Source organism: Somniosus microcephalus, chromosome 26 (genome assembly GCF_052327205.1).
Source record: "Somniosus microcephalus isolate GS21.2 chromosome 26, FLI_Smic_1.0, whole genome shotgun sequence".
Classification (NCBI taxonomy): domain Eukaryota; kingdom Metazoa; phylum Chordata; class Chondrichthyes; order Squaliformes; family Somniosidae; genus Somniosus; species Somniosus microcephalus.
The window spans coordinates 28,072,110-28,091,844 of NC_141012.1; the positions used below are offsets into that span (position 1 = coordinate 28,072,110).

Genomic DNA, 19,735 nt, shown 5'->3' on the forward strand with positions numbered 1-19,735 from the left:
CATTTCATCCTGTGCGCGCACGCACATACACACGCTCGCACATACACACGCTCGCGCACACACACGCTCGCACACACACACGCTCGCGCATACACACGCTCGCGCACACACACGCTCGCACACACACACGCTCGCACATACACACGCTCGCGCACACACACGCTCGCACACACACAAGCTCGCACACACACACACACACACACACACTTTCCTGCAGTAATATGCTGGATTCTTAACATGTGTAGCTGGCTGATTTATATATTGGGCAGTGAGAAATGCAGGGTGCCAATTTTGTTGCCATCACTAGATGATCCTGTACTGATGATATAATCAAATAAGACATGTAATCTATACAATTAACTGCCAGATAGTCACATAAGTCTAGAATGTTGACATACTGAATGAATCTAAATTCACTGTGTCGAAGAAATGTCTTTTTAACATTTCCTGCCATAAAATCTAATCATCTCACACAGTGAACAAGTGATTACAACTGTTACTAAAGGCACAGCTCTTCTACATAAAAATGGGGAGGCTCATTATTTATTCACATAGGATTAAGGAGGAATAAGGAATTCAAATTAACTTGGTTTGACCTTATCATAATGCACTGTCAGAATGGTGAACATTGAAGTTGTTGAGCATAGTGCCAGACATTTCGCATAATGAACACAGGAGGTTGCTGATGCCCAGCAGAGAGACTGGTGAACTATTAATATAATAAAGGGTGGTTTGTCTAAGCAGTTGCACTGTGCAGAGCGTTGCGGCCCAATTAGCATCAGATACCAAGAGCATCCATAGAATGGAGCTTTCAGCCCTTAACGGGCACGTGTGAACTGTGAACGTGCAACATCAGTAAAAGTGTCTGTTCTGCATTCTGCAAGGGCTACTTGGAACAGAGCCTGACTATTAGCACACAGACAGATATATTGTCGGTGCTCTGCTGTAGCCAAGTGCTGATGTTGTGTTTTCATCTCTAGAGTACAACATATATGCCCAGAAGGAATGGGAATGCTCAACTTTTTCAAGTTGAGGTTTATTTTCAATAGAGATTCATTCCCGACAAAGGTCATTCCTGACAAAACGCTTCAAGGACACCCTCAAAGCCTCCTTGAAAAAGTGTAACATCCCCACCGACAGCTGGGAATCCCTGGCCCAAGACCGCACAAAATGGAGGAGAAGCATCCGGGAAGGCGCCGAACACCTCGAGTCTCTTCGCCGGGAGCAAGTGGAAGCCAAGCGCAGGCAGCGCAAGGAGTGCACGTCAACCCAAGCACCCCACCCACCCGCCCCTTCAACCACTGTCTGCCCCACCTGTGACAGAGACTGTAGGTCCCGCATTGGACTCATCAGTCACCTGCGAACTCATTTTTAATGTGGAAGCAAGTCATCCTCGGTTCCGAGGGACTGCCTAAGAAGATTCCTGCGATCAAAATTGCCTTTTTCTAAATTCCTCTCTTCCAATTTTGATGATTTTTCTCTCATTCTTTTAAGCTCTCCGCTCCCATACCATTCCCAGAGGCTAGCCACACAGCCTGCTCCCTGTATTGGGTGACCCTTTGATTCCCTTTTCCTTGAACTGAAGTGATTGGTCATCACCCATTGCATCACCTGAGGGCCCAGCTAAGATTTGGAGCTCACAGCATCAGCAATGTTGGGTGCAGGTTGCCATCCTGCACTATCAGCGCTTTTTAAACTTTGCCATAGCTTTAATAAGGTGATTTTGTATCCTGTGGTTCCATCATCTTTACCACCAATCACCCATAGCAACAAAGGCATAACCTCAGAATGTGTTAACAGCTTAGTTATGAAACGACGTATCATCTTACTTTAACAAGATATTATGGGTAACTTTCTTCTAGAAAGGTGTCTGGAGGTCAAACAGATGATAAAGTAGCTTTTTATTAATATCATATCCAGGGCAACTAGGGATGGGCAATAAATGCTGGCCTTGCCAGCGCCGACCACATCCCAGGAACGAATAACCGTACACTGAAAATCTAGCATTATGGGTAACATGATGTTAAAGATGAATAACAGTCAGTGCAGAATCAGGTTTGGACTCTGTAGCATTATTTAACTCTCTCAAATGCTGCTCTTATAGATGAGATGTCAATGCAAGACCTTCCTCCTGAGTTGGCGTTATTATTGTTTTATTATTCAGAATCCAAATTGAAGGGTCAAAGTGAATAATGCAAGATGCCACCAAGGGTGAAAAGAGCAAAACTGAGGATAAGGTAAATCAAGAAGTTGTGATCAGGTGATATCAAGTTTATAAGAATATAAGAAATAGGATCAGGCGTAGGCCATTTGCCCCTTTGAGCCTCCTCCGCCATTGAAAAAGATCATGGCTGATCTTCTACCTCATCTCCACTTTCCTGCACTATCCCCATATCCCTTGATTCCCTTAATATTCAAAAATCTATCGATCTCTGTCTTGAATATACTCAACGACTGAGCCTCCACAGCCCCCTGGGGTAGAGAATTCCAAAGACTCACCACCCTCTGAGTGAAGAAATTTCTCCTCATCTCAGTCCTAAATGGCCGACCACTTATTCTGAGACTGTGGCTCCTGGTTCTAGACTCCCCAGCCAGGGGAACATCCTCCCTACATCTACCCTGTCAAGCCCTGTAAGAATTTTGTATGTTTCAATGAGACCAGCTCTCATTCTTCTAAACTCGAGAGAATATAGGCCTAGTCCACTCAATCCTCCTCATAGGACAATCCCCCCATCCCAGGAACCAGTCTTGTGAACCTTCGTTGCACTCCCTCTACGGCAAGTATATCCTTCCTTAGGTAAGGAGACCAAAACTGTACACAATACTCCAGGCGTGGTCTCACCAGGGCCCTATATAATTGCTAAGACGACTTTACACTTATACTCAAATCCTCTTGTAATAAAGGCCAACATACCATTTGCTTTCCTAATTGCTTGCTGTAACTGCATGTTAACTTTCAGTGATTCGTGTACAAGGACACCCAGGTCCCTCTGAACACCAACATTTCCCAATCTCTCACCATTTAAAAAATACTCCGCTTTTCTATTTTTCCTACCAAAGTGGATAACTTCACACTTCTCCACATTATATTCCATTTGCCATGTTCTTGCCCACTCACTTAGCCTGTCTATATCCCCTTGAAGCCTCCTTGCACCCTCCTCACAACTTACATTCCCACCCAGCTTTGTATCATCAGAAAACTTGGATATATTACATTTGGTCCCATCATCCAAATCATTGATGTAGATTGTGAATAGCTGAGGCTCAAGCACTGATCCTTGTGTACCACTAGTTATAGCCTGCCAACCTGAAAATGACCCATTTATTCCTACTCTGTTTTCTGTCCATTAACCAACCCTCAATCCATGCTAGTATATTACCCCCAATCCCATGAGCCCTAATTTTGTTTAATAACCTCTTGTGTGGCACCTTATCGAATGCCTTCTGAAAATCCAAATACACCACATCCACTGGTTCCCCCTTATCTATTCTGCTAGTTACAACCTCAAATAATTCTAACAGATTTGTCAAACACGATTTCCCTTTCATTAATCTCTCTGCCCAATCCTATTAATATTTTCTAAGTGCCCTGTTACCACGTCCTTAATAATAGATTCTAGCATTTTCCCTACTACTGATGTCAGGCTAACTTTTCTCTTTCCTTCCTTTCTTAAATAGTGGGGTTACATTTGCTACCTTCCAATCCACAGGAACCGTTCTGGAATCTATGGAATTTTAGAAATGACAACCAATGCATCCACTATCTCTATAGCCACCTCTTTCAAAACCCTAGGATGTAGGCCATCGGGTCCAGGGGATTTATCGGTTTTCATTCCCATTAATTTCTCCAATATTATTTTTTTACTAATACTAATTTCTTTCAGTTCCTCATTCTCGCTAGAGCCTTAGTTCTCCACTATTTCCAGGAAGTTTTTTGCATCTTCTTCCGTGAAGACAGACACAAAGGGCTGGATTTTCATTCAGGAGTCGGGTAGGAGGATGGACTACAACTTTCAGGGTTGTAGTCCTGCCTCCATCGAAATGCGGCCAATCCACGCGATTTTAACTTGATTGATTGTGTTGAGCCCGCTGGGCGGGCTCAGCTGGCCAATTAAGGGCCACCCGGCAACAGGTGACGTCAGAGATTGAAATTTCATCTGTCAAGAGGTTTTGACAGATGAAATATGAGCGTTTCACAGTTGTTTGAAGCTGTCAAACACTGACAGTCTTACTTCTAACCTGAGTCCTTCTCCACAGACTCAGTTAGAAATCTCTCCTGCACAGAAAGCTGAAGGCTGTCACTTTTGACAGTTCGCAGCCATTCTGCTTTCTGTGCCGGTGAGATGAGGGACTCCCGAGACCTAAAGGAAGGAAGGCTGAAAAGGTAAGAAAAGGTCATTTATAAACACTTTAGACACACCAAACACACTTACCTTTGCACTCATGCACACATCACTCACCTGAACACTGACATCTCGACCCCTCCAAGTCCTTCAACCTGACGGCCCGCCTCGCAAACTTGGCGTGGTTTGGAGCCGTCGGGAATCCCACACTTCAGCATTAAAAATAGGGATTAGGCTAAAAACTGCCTGTTAACAAGCAGTTAATTGGCACTAATCCCTTCCCGCCTCGGGTAGGCGGGACCCAGTGCGGGGCGGGTACCCGCCTCCTTTGAAACTGGCATGGAGGCAGGTTGGGGGCGGGATGGGTTTGTGCCCCCCCGATTTTGGGATTTTCATCCCCCACACACCTCCAATCCCGCCTCCACGGCCCAATGAAAATCCTGCCCAAAGTATTTGTTTAATTTTTCTGCCATTTCCTTATTCCTCATTATAATTTCTCCTGTCTCCGCCTGTGAGGGACCCACATTTACTTTCGCTAATCTTTTCCTTTTTACATACCTATAGAAGCTTTTACAGTCTGTTTTTATGTCTCTCGCTAGTTTACTCTCATATTCTATTTTCCCTTTCTTTATCAATTTCTTGGTCCTCCTTTGCTGAATTCTAAAATCCTCCCAATCCTCAGGCTTACTATTCTTTTTGGCAACATTATCAGCCTCTTCCTTTGATCTAATACTATCTTTAACCTCTCTTGTTAGCCACGGTTGGACCACTTTTCCTGTGGAGTTTTTGTGCCTTAAAGGAATGTATATTTTTTGTAAAAGTTTGGTTTTTAATAGCCTAAAGATTCTATGAGGAAAAAGAAGTTCAGGCTTTGAATTCCTGGGAAAAAGATGAATTAAATTTGGAGATTAATATATGCGTCTTGATTTCAACAAAGGAGAAGATAAAATGCGAAGGATGTTGTATTCGGATCTTCGAAGGAACACGAAAATGTAGCTGAGAGGAACGATGGCCATAGTAGTATTGATAAATTGGAGTAAGACCACAAAGATTATGACCAGGAAAGAGAGATTGGAAGCTACAAGTGAGACAGTGATCACATATCAAATGAAAGAAAGAATGAACTAGCAATAGTATAGTGACCTTCATGTCCCAAAGTGCTACACACCAACTAAATTATTTTTGAAGTGCAGCCACTGTTGTTCTGTAGGCAAACATAGCAACCAATTTGTGCACAGCAAGGTCCCACAAACACCAATGAGAAAATGTTTCTTGTGTCCTGTGCAGGAATGTGAGAGGAGTGTTAGATGAGTCTGTCTGGATTGGAAGTAGTACAGGAAACTTTTTTTTATCCGGCACCGACGGGACCGACGTGGTGCCGGTTCATCAAAAATTCCGGATAACCGAAAGCTATAGTAAAAGATACGGAGCTGAGAGCTCCGTATAAAGCAACAAACTCTGTTGCTTAGCAACAGGTTCAGAACAATGGCCACAAGTTCCAAGCGTCTCTGTAGCTTAGCAACAGCTGCAGCCACACCCTTGCACAGCAACAGATCGAGGAAGGCAAGTAATAAAACTTACCTGAACCTACTCCTGAGTTTTGCTGGTTAACTGAGATTTCCGGTTATTTAGGTGCCGGTAAATCGAAAGTTTCCTGTACTCAAACCTTGGATGAACTTCTACTTTATAGAAAGTTAAGAATTGCTCAGGGGATTAGAAATGTTTGGTCATGAAAGAGGTAACCAAACTTCCTGAAGGCAGTTTTACCAAATGAAAGTTGTAAGAGTTTCGCTTGAGGTTAGGGGTCGTAATGAGTGCAAGAATATCTACACATGATGGAATGAAATCATCAACAAAAAAGTAGATAGGGTTGCACGATGAGTGAAAGAGGCCATTGATATGAAGAGGGATCAAAGAGGAAGAGAAGCCATTGACCTGCAAAGCTCCTGAAATAATGGAAAGATATATAGAAGATGAGCCATAAACTATAACACAGATAGCAACTTTAAGCTAGATAGCCATAAACATGACTTTAGTGAAAGAAATGCCTGTAACTTGCATTTACATAGCACCTGTCATGTGCTCAGGATATCCCAAAGTGCTTCATACCCAATTAAGTCGTTTTGAAATGTAATTACTGTTGCTGCGTGGCAAACCAATATGCTCACAGCAAGGTCCCGCAAACAGCAACAAGATAAATGACCAGTTAATCTCCTTTCATGACTTTGGTTGAGGGCTAAGTGTGGGCCAGGACACCAGCAGAACTTCCCTGCTATTCTTTGAATAGTTCCATGGGATCTTTTACATCCAACTGAACATGCTGACAGTGCTTTGTTTTAACATCTCATCTGAAAGATGGCACATCAGACAATGCAGCATGGCCTCAGGACTGAAGTATCATCTTAGAGTATGCGCTGAGCTCCATGAAGTAGGGCTTGATGCCAGTAGCTTCTGCCTCAGAGGTGAGAATGATGTCTCTCCTTTCTGCTTTTAAATCCATCGCTGACAGACTGGAGAAAAATCTTAACTTCCTGATGGTAATCAAAGATCTTAAGCAAAATGAATTCAAGCAGTCCCAGTGGACACAATACAAAACTGCCCACTAATTTGGCAGTAATTGGTCCTAATTTATCACTTAGCTAAGTGAAGCTACAAAAATCAAGAATTTATTAAATGAAAATGTCATATTGATGTATGAGCAAAATACAATGCAATATTCTTCTACGTTGGAAGGTACACAGTATTGGGACATCACTGCATCTTTATCTATAATCACCATTGACTGAGAAGCCCATTACCCAAGCATCTATTATAGTCCTTACTACCTTGAGTAACACACTACCCGAAAAACCGCCATTGCAGAAGCTCACCATCGGCACTATCCAACCACCATTTTCAAGAACCCCGTATCTGCCCAAGAATGTCATACCTGTCACTTCTGTCTGAGAAACCAGCTGCTCCAGAAGCTCCCGCTATTTTCTTTAACTCCCTGCTGGCTGGCTCCCCGCTGCTCTTGAAACCCGCCATCAAGTTTATTTCTTCCCACAACCTTTTTAAATTTTCTTTCCCATTTGGCTGCCAAATTTATTTACTTACAATTTTTCCCCACAAGCTCTAATAATTTATGAGGAAAAACTTTTTTATGCAACGAGTGGTTAGAATTTGGAATGCACTGCCTGCCAGGTTGGTGGATACAGATTCAAGAGCAGCATTCAAAAGGAAATTGGATACATACTTGAAGGAGAAAAAATTGCAGGGATATGGGGAAAGGAGCGGGGGGGGGGTGGGACTCACTGGATTGCTCCTCGAAAGAGCCGGCACAGACTCGATGGGCAGAATGGCCTCATTCTATGCTGTAGCATTCTATGATTCGATGATGCCCCATTCATTTGGTTCCCATGAAACTTTGCTAACTTAGTTTTCCTCTTCCATTCCATTGCTAAGTTTATTTAATTTGAATTTCTTCCCCAGATTTATCCTCCTGCTGGCCTCTTACGTAGTTAGAACTTGTTCCCCAGTTGACACTGCTTTTATTTAATAGCAACAGAAGCAGGCCTTTCAGCACCTTCAACCTGTTCAATCAGACCATCATAATTTTGGGAAGCCCCTTTAATTAAATGGCCAACCCAATTACCGCTGCTTTTATTTCATTCATTTATTTAGGAGGGTCCTGTTACATTAAATTATATAAAACAAGCCGTCATTCACTGAGCAATGCCCAAGGAAATCTGCTTGTAGTATTCTAAAATCTTTTTGCACGCTTGTACTTCATGTACATCATACTTTAGGTGACTGTCAGGCTTCAGAAGTCGCACACTGTCTAATCTAAATCTCTGTCACAATTGGAAAAAAGTATATATAAAGAAAGAAAGGCAACATTTGGAATCTACAGGAAAACTCCGCAGGAACACAATATACTACAGCCAAAATATCTGCATCTTTGTAACTCTCCCACTGAAATAAAGAGTAGATTGCCTTTCAAAAGCTAGGCTTTATTAACCTTAAAAAACCAGCAAGTACATGTTGAGCACCCAGTCTCAACCAAACTGTAGAAAACTGAATTTAAGATGGCCACCACAGGTCACATGGAATCAACTAACCAATAAGTTTACAGCATATATCTCAAGGCAGGAAAACAGGCAACCAATTACAATGCTTCTTATAAAACAAGAATAATCACCACATTCACCCCTCCTTTTAAAATATACTTCAACCTAGGTAGCCTTTACAGTTTACAATTAGTTATTTATGACTAGAGCAATACATGTATAATGCCTTCAACAATTTTAAAATTTTACTATTAAATTATTAATTATTTTAAAAGTCCATTTTTAATCGGTCGACCGGATATCTTGTTCGTGTCGACCTTCTTAGCCTTGGTGGAGTTCCTTGCCCTCCCACACCAGGAGACACAGAAATATCTTCTGCAGGGAGGCTATCAATATCCCGATTATCAACGGTTTCCGGATTGGAAGTCCCATTAGAAGGTAGACTGGGAGGGTCATGAACATCCATCGGGGGCAGACTAAGAGAATTGTAAGTGTCTGCAATAGGATTGGAAATGTTCGTAGTATCTGTGACGACATCAACATTATCTGAATTATGGCTATTGTTAATGTCCTCAGGAGAGGGCTGGCCACCACAAGGAGCTAAGTCTTTAACTGAAACCGTACTTTCTTTCCCATCTTGGAATCGAATGTGAGCATATTGGGAATTTGCCTCCAATAGCTCCACCTCCTCCACTAAAGGATCATACTTTGACAGTCTAACATGGCGTCGGAGCAGCACAGGTCCCTGCATAGTAAGCCATGAAGGTACCGAATATCCCGTAGTGGATCTCCGCGGATAGTTGAAGAGCCTTTCATGGGGAGTCACATTAGTAGCCGTTGAAGCAATGATCTAATGGAATGCAGGGCATCAGGCAGTACCATTTCCCACTGTGTATTCTTAAGGTTCCGGGATGTCAAAGCCAACATAACTGCCTTCCAGATCACCCCATTATATCGTTCGCACTGTCCATTACCCTGGGGATTATACGGGGTAGTTCTGCTAGTAGAAATTCCCCGACTCTGGAGGTATTCCTTCAACTGGGAAGACATAAAAGAACTTCCCTGATCTGAATGGATATACGCAGGTATCCCAAAGATGACAAAAAGTTGAGTCAGACATTTAATAACTGTAGCAGCTGATACATCTGCACAAGGAAAAGCAAAAGGGAACCTTGAAAACTCATCCACAACAGTAAATATATATCGATTCTGAGTCATTGAAGGAAGAGGCCCCTTAAAATCAACGCTCAGGCGTTCAAAGGGAGAAGTAGCCTTTATAAGATGAGCTCGTTGAGGCTTAAAGAAATTCGGTTTACACCGGGCGCAGACAGAGCATGACGAAGTCATCCGCTTGATGTCTTCAACTGAAAAGGGCAAATTCTTACTGCGTACGAAGTGTATCATCCTCGTAACACCAGGATGGCACAAAGCATTATGAAGATTAATAAGCATATCTCCGTGAAGCACAGAACAATAAGCCCTTGACAGCGCATCAGCGGCAACATTATCCTTCCCCGGACGATAGACTATATCGAAATGGTAGCATGCCAACTCGATCCTCCACCTCATTATTTTATCATTCTTAATCTTTCCGAAATGTTTGACATCAAACATGAAGGACACAGATTTTTGGTCAGTTACTAACATAAAATGTTGCCCAGATAAATAATGTCTCCATTTACGCAGTGCTTCTACTATTGCGTACGCCTCTTTCTCTATTGATGAATGTCTCTGCTCACTATTGCTCAGAGTACGTGAGAAAAAGGCCACAGGTCTTCCATTTTGGTTCAGGGTAGCCCCAATTGCAAAATCAGAAGCGTCCGTCTCAATCACGAAGGGAACCTGCTCATCAATAGAATGCACAACTGCTCCAAGGATATCCTTTTTAAGATTATCAAAACACATCCTGGCCTCCCATGATAGAGGATATGTCGTAACCCGAATAAGGGGCCGGATCTTCTGCGAGAAGTTTGCAATCCAATTAGAATAATAAGAAAACAGTCCAACAACTCGTTGCAAGGCCTTAGAATTAGTAGGGCAAGGTAAATCAATCAGTGGTCGCAGCCATTCTGAATCTGGTTTAATCTTGTTTCCCGAGATAGTATACCCCAGTAAATTTACCTCAGTGGTCGAAAAGATACACTTCTCTTTATTGAAAGTTAAGCCAACTTTTTTCGCAACTTGAAGGAATCTTTCTAGGTTAAAATCGTGCTCCACCCTTGATTTGCCACACACCGTGATGTCATCTAAATATGAGAAGGTGTCAGAGAGAGAGTTATCACTTATAAAAGCATCCATTGCCCGTTGAAAACAGGCGACACCGTTAGTAACACCGAATGGTACTCGGCAAAACTGGTACAGCTTTCCGCCAGCTTCAAAGGCCGTATATGGTTTGTCCCTCTTAGCGATAGGAATCTGATGATAAGCACTCTTTAGGTCAATAGTGCTAAAAACCTTATATTGAGATACTTTATTGATAAGCTCATCAATCTTAGGCAGGGGGTACGCATCTAATTGAGTATACCTGTTAATAGTTTGAGAGTAGTCTATCACCATTCGCTTCTTATGTCTCTCATTAGTGGTGACAACTACCTGTGCCCACCAGGGCGAAAAACTAGGTTCAATGATTCCTTCCGATAAAAGACGTTGAACTTCAGAATTAATAAATTCTTTATCCTGACTGCCATACCTTCTTGACTTGGTAGCAATTGGCTTACAGTCTGGCATCAAATTGGAAAAAAGTGATAATGGAGAAATGAATAAAGAAGTTAATCCACAAATAAACAAAGGTGGCTTGGTTCCTCCGAAAGAAAGACTGAAGGACTCATGTAATTGAAGCACATCATGACCAATCAAAATGTCCGCACAGAGATTAGGCAGAACGGATAGGCGTATATCAGTATACGTATTACCTAGGAGAATTAATTTCACAAGGCAACAACCAGCTACTTGTGAGGTGAGAGTCGTCTGAGCCATACACACCTGATAGGAAACAGGTGAAATTTTCAAACGCTTCTCCCTCACAAACTGAAGACTTATAAAGCTCTCAGTACTGCCCGTATCTATAAGGGCCTTCACTTCTAACCCATTAACTTGGGCCATAACTATAGCTTTGTTTAGGCCATGGGAAAAGGCGGCAGAAACTGATGCAATAAACGCCCTATCTAAAGGCTGAATGGTCGCAGAGGAGGCAACCGATTTGCAAACACGTGCGTAATGACCTCCCTTGCTGCATTTACTACACACAGCCTCCCGGGCAGGGCACTTCAGACGGGGGTGCCGGGCGTTCCCACAAAAATAACACTTCTGAATCCTAGAGGCAACAGCTGCCGAAGTAGAAACTGTTTCGGAATCTGGTAAACCACTCCTATTAAATCGTTCCATTATAGCAAAAGGTTAATAAATTGAAATAAAGAGTAGATTGCCTTTCAAAAGCTAGGCTTTATTAACCTTAAAAAACCAGCAAGTACATGTTGAGCACCCAGTCTCAACCAAACTGTAGAAAACTGAATTTAAGATGGCCACCACAGGTCACATGGAATCAACTAACCAATAAGTTTACAGCATATATCTCAAGGCAGGAAAACAGGCAACCAATTACAATGCTTCTTATAAAACAAGAATAATCACCACACCCACAAGCAAAGCCAAGGTTCTGATCTCCAACATAAATAACAATTAACCTTTGAAAGAATGAATGCCACTGTTTTACTTAACATCAGTTAAACTTTGTAGCCTCAAAGGAACACACACCTACAATTTAGCAGAATACGTTGCTGCTGTAGGTCTAGCGAGAGATGACTGAACACCAACATTTAAAAGTTTATCACCATTTTACAAAATACTCTATTTTTCTATTCTTCCTACCAAAGTGAATAACTGCACATTTTGCCACATTATACTCCATCTGCCATCTTATTGCCCACTCACTTAACCTGTCTATATTCCTTTGCAGGCTCTGGTTTGTGTCCTCCTCACAGTTTACTTTCTCACCTAGCTTTGTATCGTCAGCAAATACATTGCACTCGGTCCCTTCATCTAAGTCATTAATATAGATTGTAAATAGCTGAGGCCCAAGCACTGATCCTTGCGGCACCCCACTAGTTACAACCAACCGGAAGATGACCCCTTTATCGCTACTCTCTGTTTTCTGTCCACTAACCAATCCTTTATCCATACTAATACCTTACCCCCAACTCCACATGCCCTTATCTTGTGTAGCAACCTTTTATGTGGCACCTTATCAAATGCCTTTTGGAAATCCGAATATACTACCTCCATGGGTTCTCCCTTATCTACTCTGCTAGTTAGATCCTCAAATAAACTCTTAATAAAATTGTTAAACATGATTTCCCTTTCATAAAACCATGTTGACTCTGCCTTCTCATATTATGACTCTGCCTAATCATAAAACATTAAGACAACACAATTGAACATTGGCAAGCAGGAATTGACATTTAGCACCAGCTATGAATATCAAGGAGCAGAAGGGGAACCATTCAAATTGCTCCAATTTTTTTTGAAAATCTTTTTGACCACTAAGCAATAAACTTACTGCTGGAATTATAGTTTATAACATATTTAAGATTTTAGCATCGTAAAAATATTTTAAAAATTAAAGAAAACATAGTCATTTTCCCCTGCCAATGCACACATGGAGTTCAGACCAAATTAATCTTCAGGTGGATTATGGTTAGAGGGCAGGGGAAAATTGGACCAAAACATAAAGATACTGTAGCAATAATTAGGAGTTTGTTTTCCCTAATGACTTGCTGCTGCCTGAATAAAACAGCGTGTCCTTCAATTCATCATGAGCAATGCCACAGGGCATCTGCTAGTCCTTATAAAGATAGCCTGAGAGTACGTGGAACCCTATTAGTGCGTACAGAGTCGCAACATGTTCCGTTTCTCATTCTGTTGACCTTCGGTTTCAGAAGTACTGGACACAAACATTGATTTTAAAAGAAGAACCTTTCATTTAGTTTGGAAGCACAACTGTTAAAGGTAAGCATGTAAGTAGAGAAGGACTATTCATCCCCTCTGCAGAGTGCACACACGAACCACCCCACCATGACCTCTTCCCCGCCCAATCGATTTTCTGAAGGAAAGTTGTTTCTGTGTATTCCCTAATCCCCAAGAATAATCAAACACAACTCCTGAATAACTGTGCTCACATGTCCGCCCTTTCCAGCCTGGTTGGCTGCCCCACAACAGCCAACCCCACAGCTTCACGGACTATTTAATCATCTCAGTCTAAGATTAACCTTTAATCCTGTTCCCTTCCAGATGTTTATCCAGCTGTTTTGTTAAGCTAATCAGTGCAGTATTTTGCTGGGTGCTTGTTACTTGTATCAACTATGCTGTGTTAGTGGGGGAGGGGAAGATTTTTCAGGCTTGCTTGAGGCTCATTAATTTAAAACCGGGTGTCCTCTATTTCTGCAGGGAAACTCCCAACACAAAGAATCTGCTTTCATCTACATCATCTGTCAAGATTATCCAAGTCCCAAATTGAGGACTGCAGTTTTTGTCCTGTGCTGTTGCAGCCCTCAATCAGCCGTTGATTGTTTTTGGCACTAATGCGAATGATGTTTATTTGTGAGTCAGTGAGAGTTGGATGTGAGAAATTAAATCTGCGGTTGAGCTCTGCCCTTCTTTTGCCTGATGTCTGCAGAGATCTAAATCTGTTCATTATTTCTGAATTAATTCCAGACAGATCACTTAATGCTTCAATGACATTGCTGTCCGTTGACAATGAAGTGCAGCTTCAGCTTTTTTGTACAGGTGCTGCAGATTACTCCTCCGTGTTTTTTTCCTCTCATAGTCAGTCAGTCAATCCAGTTCCATGAAAGTATAAGCAACTGGTTTGTCTGTTTTGACTTATTTATGTATAAGAAGTTCCACTGAAAAAATGAATCTCTTTCCCTAGGTCTTCGGTCAATATTTTACTGTAATTTAGAAAAAAAATTAAAATGCATCATTCCCAATCCTGGGATTTCCCCTTGTTCATAATTTAAAGTGCTTTCCACTGTTCCATTGAACAAATGTTTGAGGTGTGGGGCAGGATTTTCATTCAGGAGTCGAATTGGAGGCGGGACTACGACTTTCGGGGTTGCAGTCCCGCCTCCATCAAGATGCAGCCAATCCACGCGATTTTAACTTGATTGACCTTGTTGAGCCCGCCCAGCGGGCTCAGCAGGCCAATTAAGGGCCACCCGGCAACAGGTGACGTCACAGACTGAAATTTCAGTGTCTCACAGCTGTTTGAAGCTGTCAAACACTGACAGTCTGATTTCTAAGATGAGTCCTTCTGCACAGACTCATTTAGAAATCTCAGCAGCACTAAAAGCTGAAGGCTGTCACTTTTGACAGATCGCAGCCGTTCAGCTTTCAGTTCCGGCTGAGTGATGGGCTCCCGGCGGCTACAGGAAGAAAGGCTGTGAAGGTAAGTACAGGTAAGTAAAAGTTCTTTACACACTTTAGACACACCAAACACACTTACCTTTGCACTCATGCACCCATCACTCACCTGAGCGCCGACATCGCGACCCCTCCAACTCCTTCAACCCAACGGCCCGCCTGCTCTACCTGGCGTGGTTTGGAGCCGTCGGGAGACCCACACGAAACCCCTCAAAATGGGGATTAGGCTAAAAACTGCCTGTTAACTACCTGTTAACAGGCAGTTAATTGGCACTAATCCCTTCCCGCCTGGTTTTGGCGGGTCCCAGTGCGGGGCGGGTACCCGCCGCCACTGAAACTTACGTGGGGCGGGGTTTTGGGCGGGATGGTGTCGGGACCCCCAAAGTCGGGATTTCCCCCCCCCCCCACACGCCTGAAACCCCGCCTGATGGCTCCCCGAAAATCTAGCCCTTCATCTGTCAAGAAGTTTTGACAGATGAAATATCAGTGTTTGAAAGCTGTTTGAAGCTGTCAAACACTGACAGTCTTACTTCTAACCTGAGTCCTTCTCCACAGACTCAGTTAGAAATCTCTCCTGCACAGAAAGCTGAAGGCTGTCACTTTTGACAGTTCGCAGCCATTCTGCTTTCTGTGCCGATGAGATGAGGGACTCCCTGGACCTAAAGGAAGGAAGGCTGAAAAGGTAAGAAAAGGTCATTTAAACTTCTTTAATCACTTTAGACACACCAAACACGCTGACCTTTTCACTCATGCACCCATCACTCACCTGAACACTGACATCTCGACCCCTCCAAGTCCTTCAACCCGATGGCCCGCCTCCTCTAACTTGGCGTGGTTTCCCACACTTCAACCTTAAAAATAGGGATTAGGCTAAAAACTGCCTGTTAACTACCTGTTAACAGGCAGTTAATTGGCACTAATCCCTTCCCGCCTCGGGTAGGCGGATCCCAGTGCGGGGCGGGTACCCGCCTCCTTTGAAACTGGCATGGAGGCGGGTTTGGTTGCGGGATGGGGTCGGGACCCCTGATTTCAGGATTTTAACCCCCCACACGCCTCCAATCCCGACTCCACGGCCCAATGAAAATCCTGCCCGTGATATTCAGTCATGATCCATACAGTTGAGGTGTCCATTCTCTTCACAAAGGCTAACAGCAACAGGTTGTACCCCCAGGGGATGGTCAAACGACAACATCATGTTTCTCTTCATTCCTCTTGGCATTGTTACCCCAGCAATCATAGTGATGGAGGGAGCCCTCTTTTAAATCTGTAAGACCGTTAGTTCTCATAGAGGACTTTGCTATTGCTGTGAATCCTGGGAATGCTCTAACTTCATGGGGTCCTCTTTTTTTACTCATGCTCAACACAGAAAGTAAAAAAAGAAAGACTTGCATTTATATAGCGCCTTTCACTACCTCAGGATGTCCCAAAGCGTTTTACAGCCAATGAAGTACTTTTTGAAGTGTAGTCACTGTTGTAATGTAGGAAACGCGGAAGCCAATTTGCACACAGCAAGCGCCGACGAACAGCAAAGTGATAATGATCAGATAATCTGGTTTAGTGATGTTGATTGTGGGATAAATATTGGCCAAGACATCGGGGATAACTCCCCTGCTCTTCTTCGAAACAGTGCCATGGGATCTTTTACATCCACCTGAGAGAGCAGACGGGGCCTCGGTTTAATGTCTCATCTGAAAGGCACAGAGATAAAGTAAAAAGCAAGGCTGGGGTTTTTACCAGTGCAGGATTGTACACAGAGGATCATGATTCTGAGACAGGAGACTGCAATGTTCCACAAGTTTCCTGCCAATGATGGAGAGTTGACAAGCTGAGTGATTGGGTGCCACTTTAATTGACTTGTATTAGCATTGAGTTTTGATTTAGCCACCCTATTGAACTTTTTTATTTTCTCTACTATTTCCCCACCTCTCTGAGTTTCTTATCTGAGATATAATTGTCACATTATTCCTCAATTGAGAATCGTTTGCAAGTTCAGGGGTAATCAATATCAGCTATGCAGTACCAATACCCAGTACTGCTATTGGAAGGAAGAATGAGGAGAGGTAATATAAACTAAATGGTACAATTTTAAAGGAGGTACAGATACACATATAAAAGTCTTTGAAGGTGCAAGGACAAGTATGTAAGGCTTTTTAAAAAAGCATATCGGATCCTGGGTTTTATAAATAGAAGCATAGAGTAAAAAGCATGGAAGTTATGCTAAACCTTTATAAATCACTGGTTAGGCCACAACTGGAGAATCGTGTCTAATTCTGGGCACCACATTTTAGGAAGGATGTCAGAATCTTGGCGAGAGTGCAAAAGAGACTTACCAGAATGGTACCAGGGATGACGGACTTTAGTTATGTGGAGAGATTAGCAAAGCTGTGATTGTTCTCCTTAGCGCAGAGAAGGTTAAGAGGAGATTTAATAGAGGTGTTCAAAATTAGGAAGGGTTTTGATACAGTAGATAGGGAGAAACTGTTTCCACTGACCCGAGGATCGATAACAGGGCACAGATTTAAGATAATTAGCAAAAGAACCGAAGAGGAGAAAAGGAGAAAAAAAATTTACGCAGCGAGTTGCAACAACCTGGACTGCACTGCCTGAATGGGCGGTGGAAGCAGATTCAATAGTAACTTTCAAAAGGGAATTTGATATATAAAAAGAAAAAAATGCAGGGCTATGGGGAAAGAGCAAGGGAGTGGGAATAATTGGAGAGCTTTTTCAAAGAGCCGGCACAGGCACGATGGGCCGAATGATCTCCTTCCCTGCTGTATGATTCTATGAATATCGGATTCTACTGGTAGTAGAATATGTCTAAATTTCATGCCCATCAGTAACTGTCCTTCCCACATGAAATCCACTAGAGTATATAAAAGTCACTGATAAATATAGGTTCAGTTAGAATTGATGATAATGTACCACCTTTGAATGCAGGAAATTAGAAATAAAAATGAATCGCCTCTTTATTGTCCGTAACTGCAGCCCCAAATACTAAACTGTTTGTCTCTTGCAGGTGAGTGATGGAAGTCTCACCATTTCATCGGTGGGCCGGAATGACCGGGGGCCCTACACCTGCCGAGCCTACAGTATTCAGGGAGAGGCTGTACACACAACTCGTTTGTTGGTTCAAGGTAACTTTTACCCCATATCTCTGGATAGAATTAAATATGTTAGTTTCAATATTTACATATTTCATTTGAGCATTTCAATAAGGACAGCAATAAGCAGGAAATATTTGCACGAGATTTTGTAAATTTATCTTAGAAAGAACTGTGAACAACTAGGTATTTGGGGCTAGAAATTCGGTGCGTTAGCACCTCCGGGGGGCGGTAACAGGGCGCAAACAACTTTTCGCCCGGCTTAGCGGCACTAACGACTGCCGCTAAATTCAGCGGGAGTTTAGCGGCGACAGTAATCGGTAGCGCCCCACTTCGCTGTGCAGGCGATGACGACATCATCACTGTGCGCAGCGCTCAGTTTTTGCCCCGCCTGCAAAATTGGCCCCCGCCCCCTGAATCTGCGCCGGGCGATGACTGCGACCAATTCAGGGGGCAGGAACAGAGCGGCAGGAGGCTCGCGCGGTGCTAAGTAAAGGGGAGGTGGCGGGCGGGAAAAAAATCGGCCAACTTGCTTGTCGCGGCTCGTTGTGTCTTTCAACTCAGGGTCCGTGCCACGATATGGCAGCCCGGCACTCCTCGGCACAGTGGTATACAGCTGGGAGGGAGTATCCCTAGGAGTCCTCAACATCGACTCCAGACACCATGAAGTCTCATGGCTTCAGGTCAAGCATGGGCAGGGAAACCTCCTGCTGATTACCACCTACCGCCCCTCCCTCAGCTGATCAGTACACCTCCATGTTGAACACCACTTGGAAGAAGCACTGAGAGTAGCAAGGGCACAAGGGTGGGGGACTTTAATGTCCATCACCAAGAGTGGCTCGGTAGCACCACTACTGACTGAGCTGGCCGAGTCCTGAAGGACATAACTGTCAGACTAGGACTACGGCAGGTAGTGCGAGAACCAACACGAGGGAAAAACCTACTTGACTTCATCCTCACCAATCTACCTGTCGCAGATGCATTTGTCCATGACAACATTGGTAGCAGTGACCACTGCACAGTCCTTGTGGAGACGAAGTCCCATCTTTGCACTGAGGACACCCTCCATCGTGTTGTGTGCTAAATGGGATGGATTCAGAACAGATCTAGCAGCTCAAAACTGGGCATCCATGAGGTGATATGGGCTATCAGCAGCAGCAGAATTGTATTCCACCACAATCTGTAACCTCATGGCCTGGCATATCCCTCACTCTACCATTACCATCAAGCCAGGGGACCAACCCTGGTTCAATGAGGAGTGCAAAAGAGCATGCCAGGAGCAGCATCAGGCATACCTAAAAATGAGGTGTCAACCTGGGGAAGCTGCAACACAGGACTGCATACATGCTAAAAAAACAGAAGCAGCATTCTATAGACAGGGCTAAGCGATCCCATAATCAACAGATCAGATCAAAGCTCTGCAGTCCTGCCACATCCAGTTGTGAATAGTGGTGGACCATTAAACAACTAACGGGAGGAGGAGGCTCCATGAATATCCCCATTCTCAATGATGGTGGTGCCCAGCACATGAGTGCAAAAGACAAGGCTGAGGCGTTTGCAACCATCTTCAGCCAGAAGTGCTGAGTGGATGATCTATATCGGCCTCCTCCTGAGGTCCCCACCATCACAAAAGCCAGTCTTCAGCCAATTCGATTCACTCCACGTGATATCAAGAAATGGCTGAGCGCACTGGATACAGCAAAGGCTATGGGCCCCGACAACATCCCGGCTATCGTGCTTGTGCTCCAGAACTAGCCGCACCTCTAGCCAAGCTATTCCAGTACAGCTACAACACTGGCATCTATCAGATAATGTGGAAAACCGC

General features: G+C 43.5%; 1 protein-coding gene across 1 annotated transcript in view; it reads left to right on the plus strand.

Moving 5' to 3' along the window:
* The window catches only part of igsf9bb (immunoglobulin superfamily, member 9Bb), an 831,812-nt gene that overhangs the window by 572,955 nt on the left and 239,122 nt on the right, over positions 1 to 19,735 (plus strand). Inside the window, exon 5 of the mRNA XM_085967995.1 lies at positions 17,826 to 17,943. Coding sequence (XP_085824121.1) covers positions 17,826 to 17,943 — 118 coding nt within the window. The remainder of the gene's footprint in view (positions 1 to 17,825; positions 17,944 to 19,735) is intronic.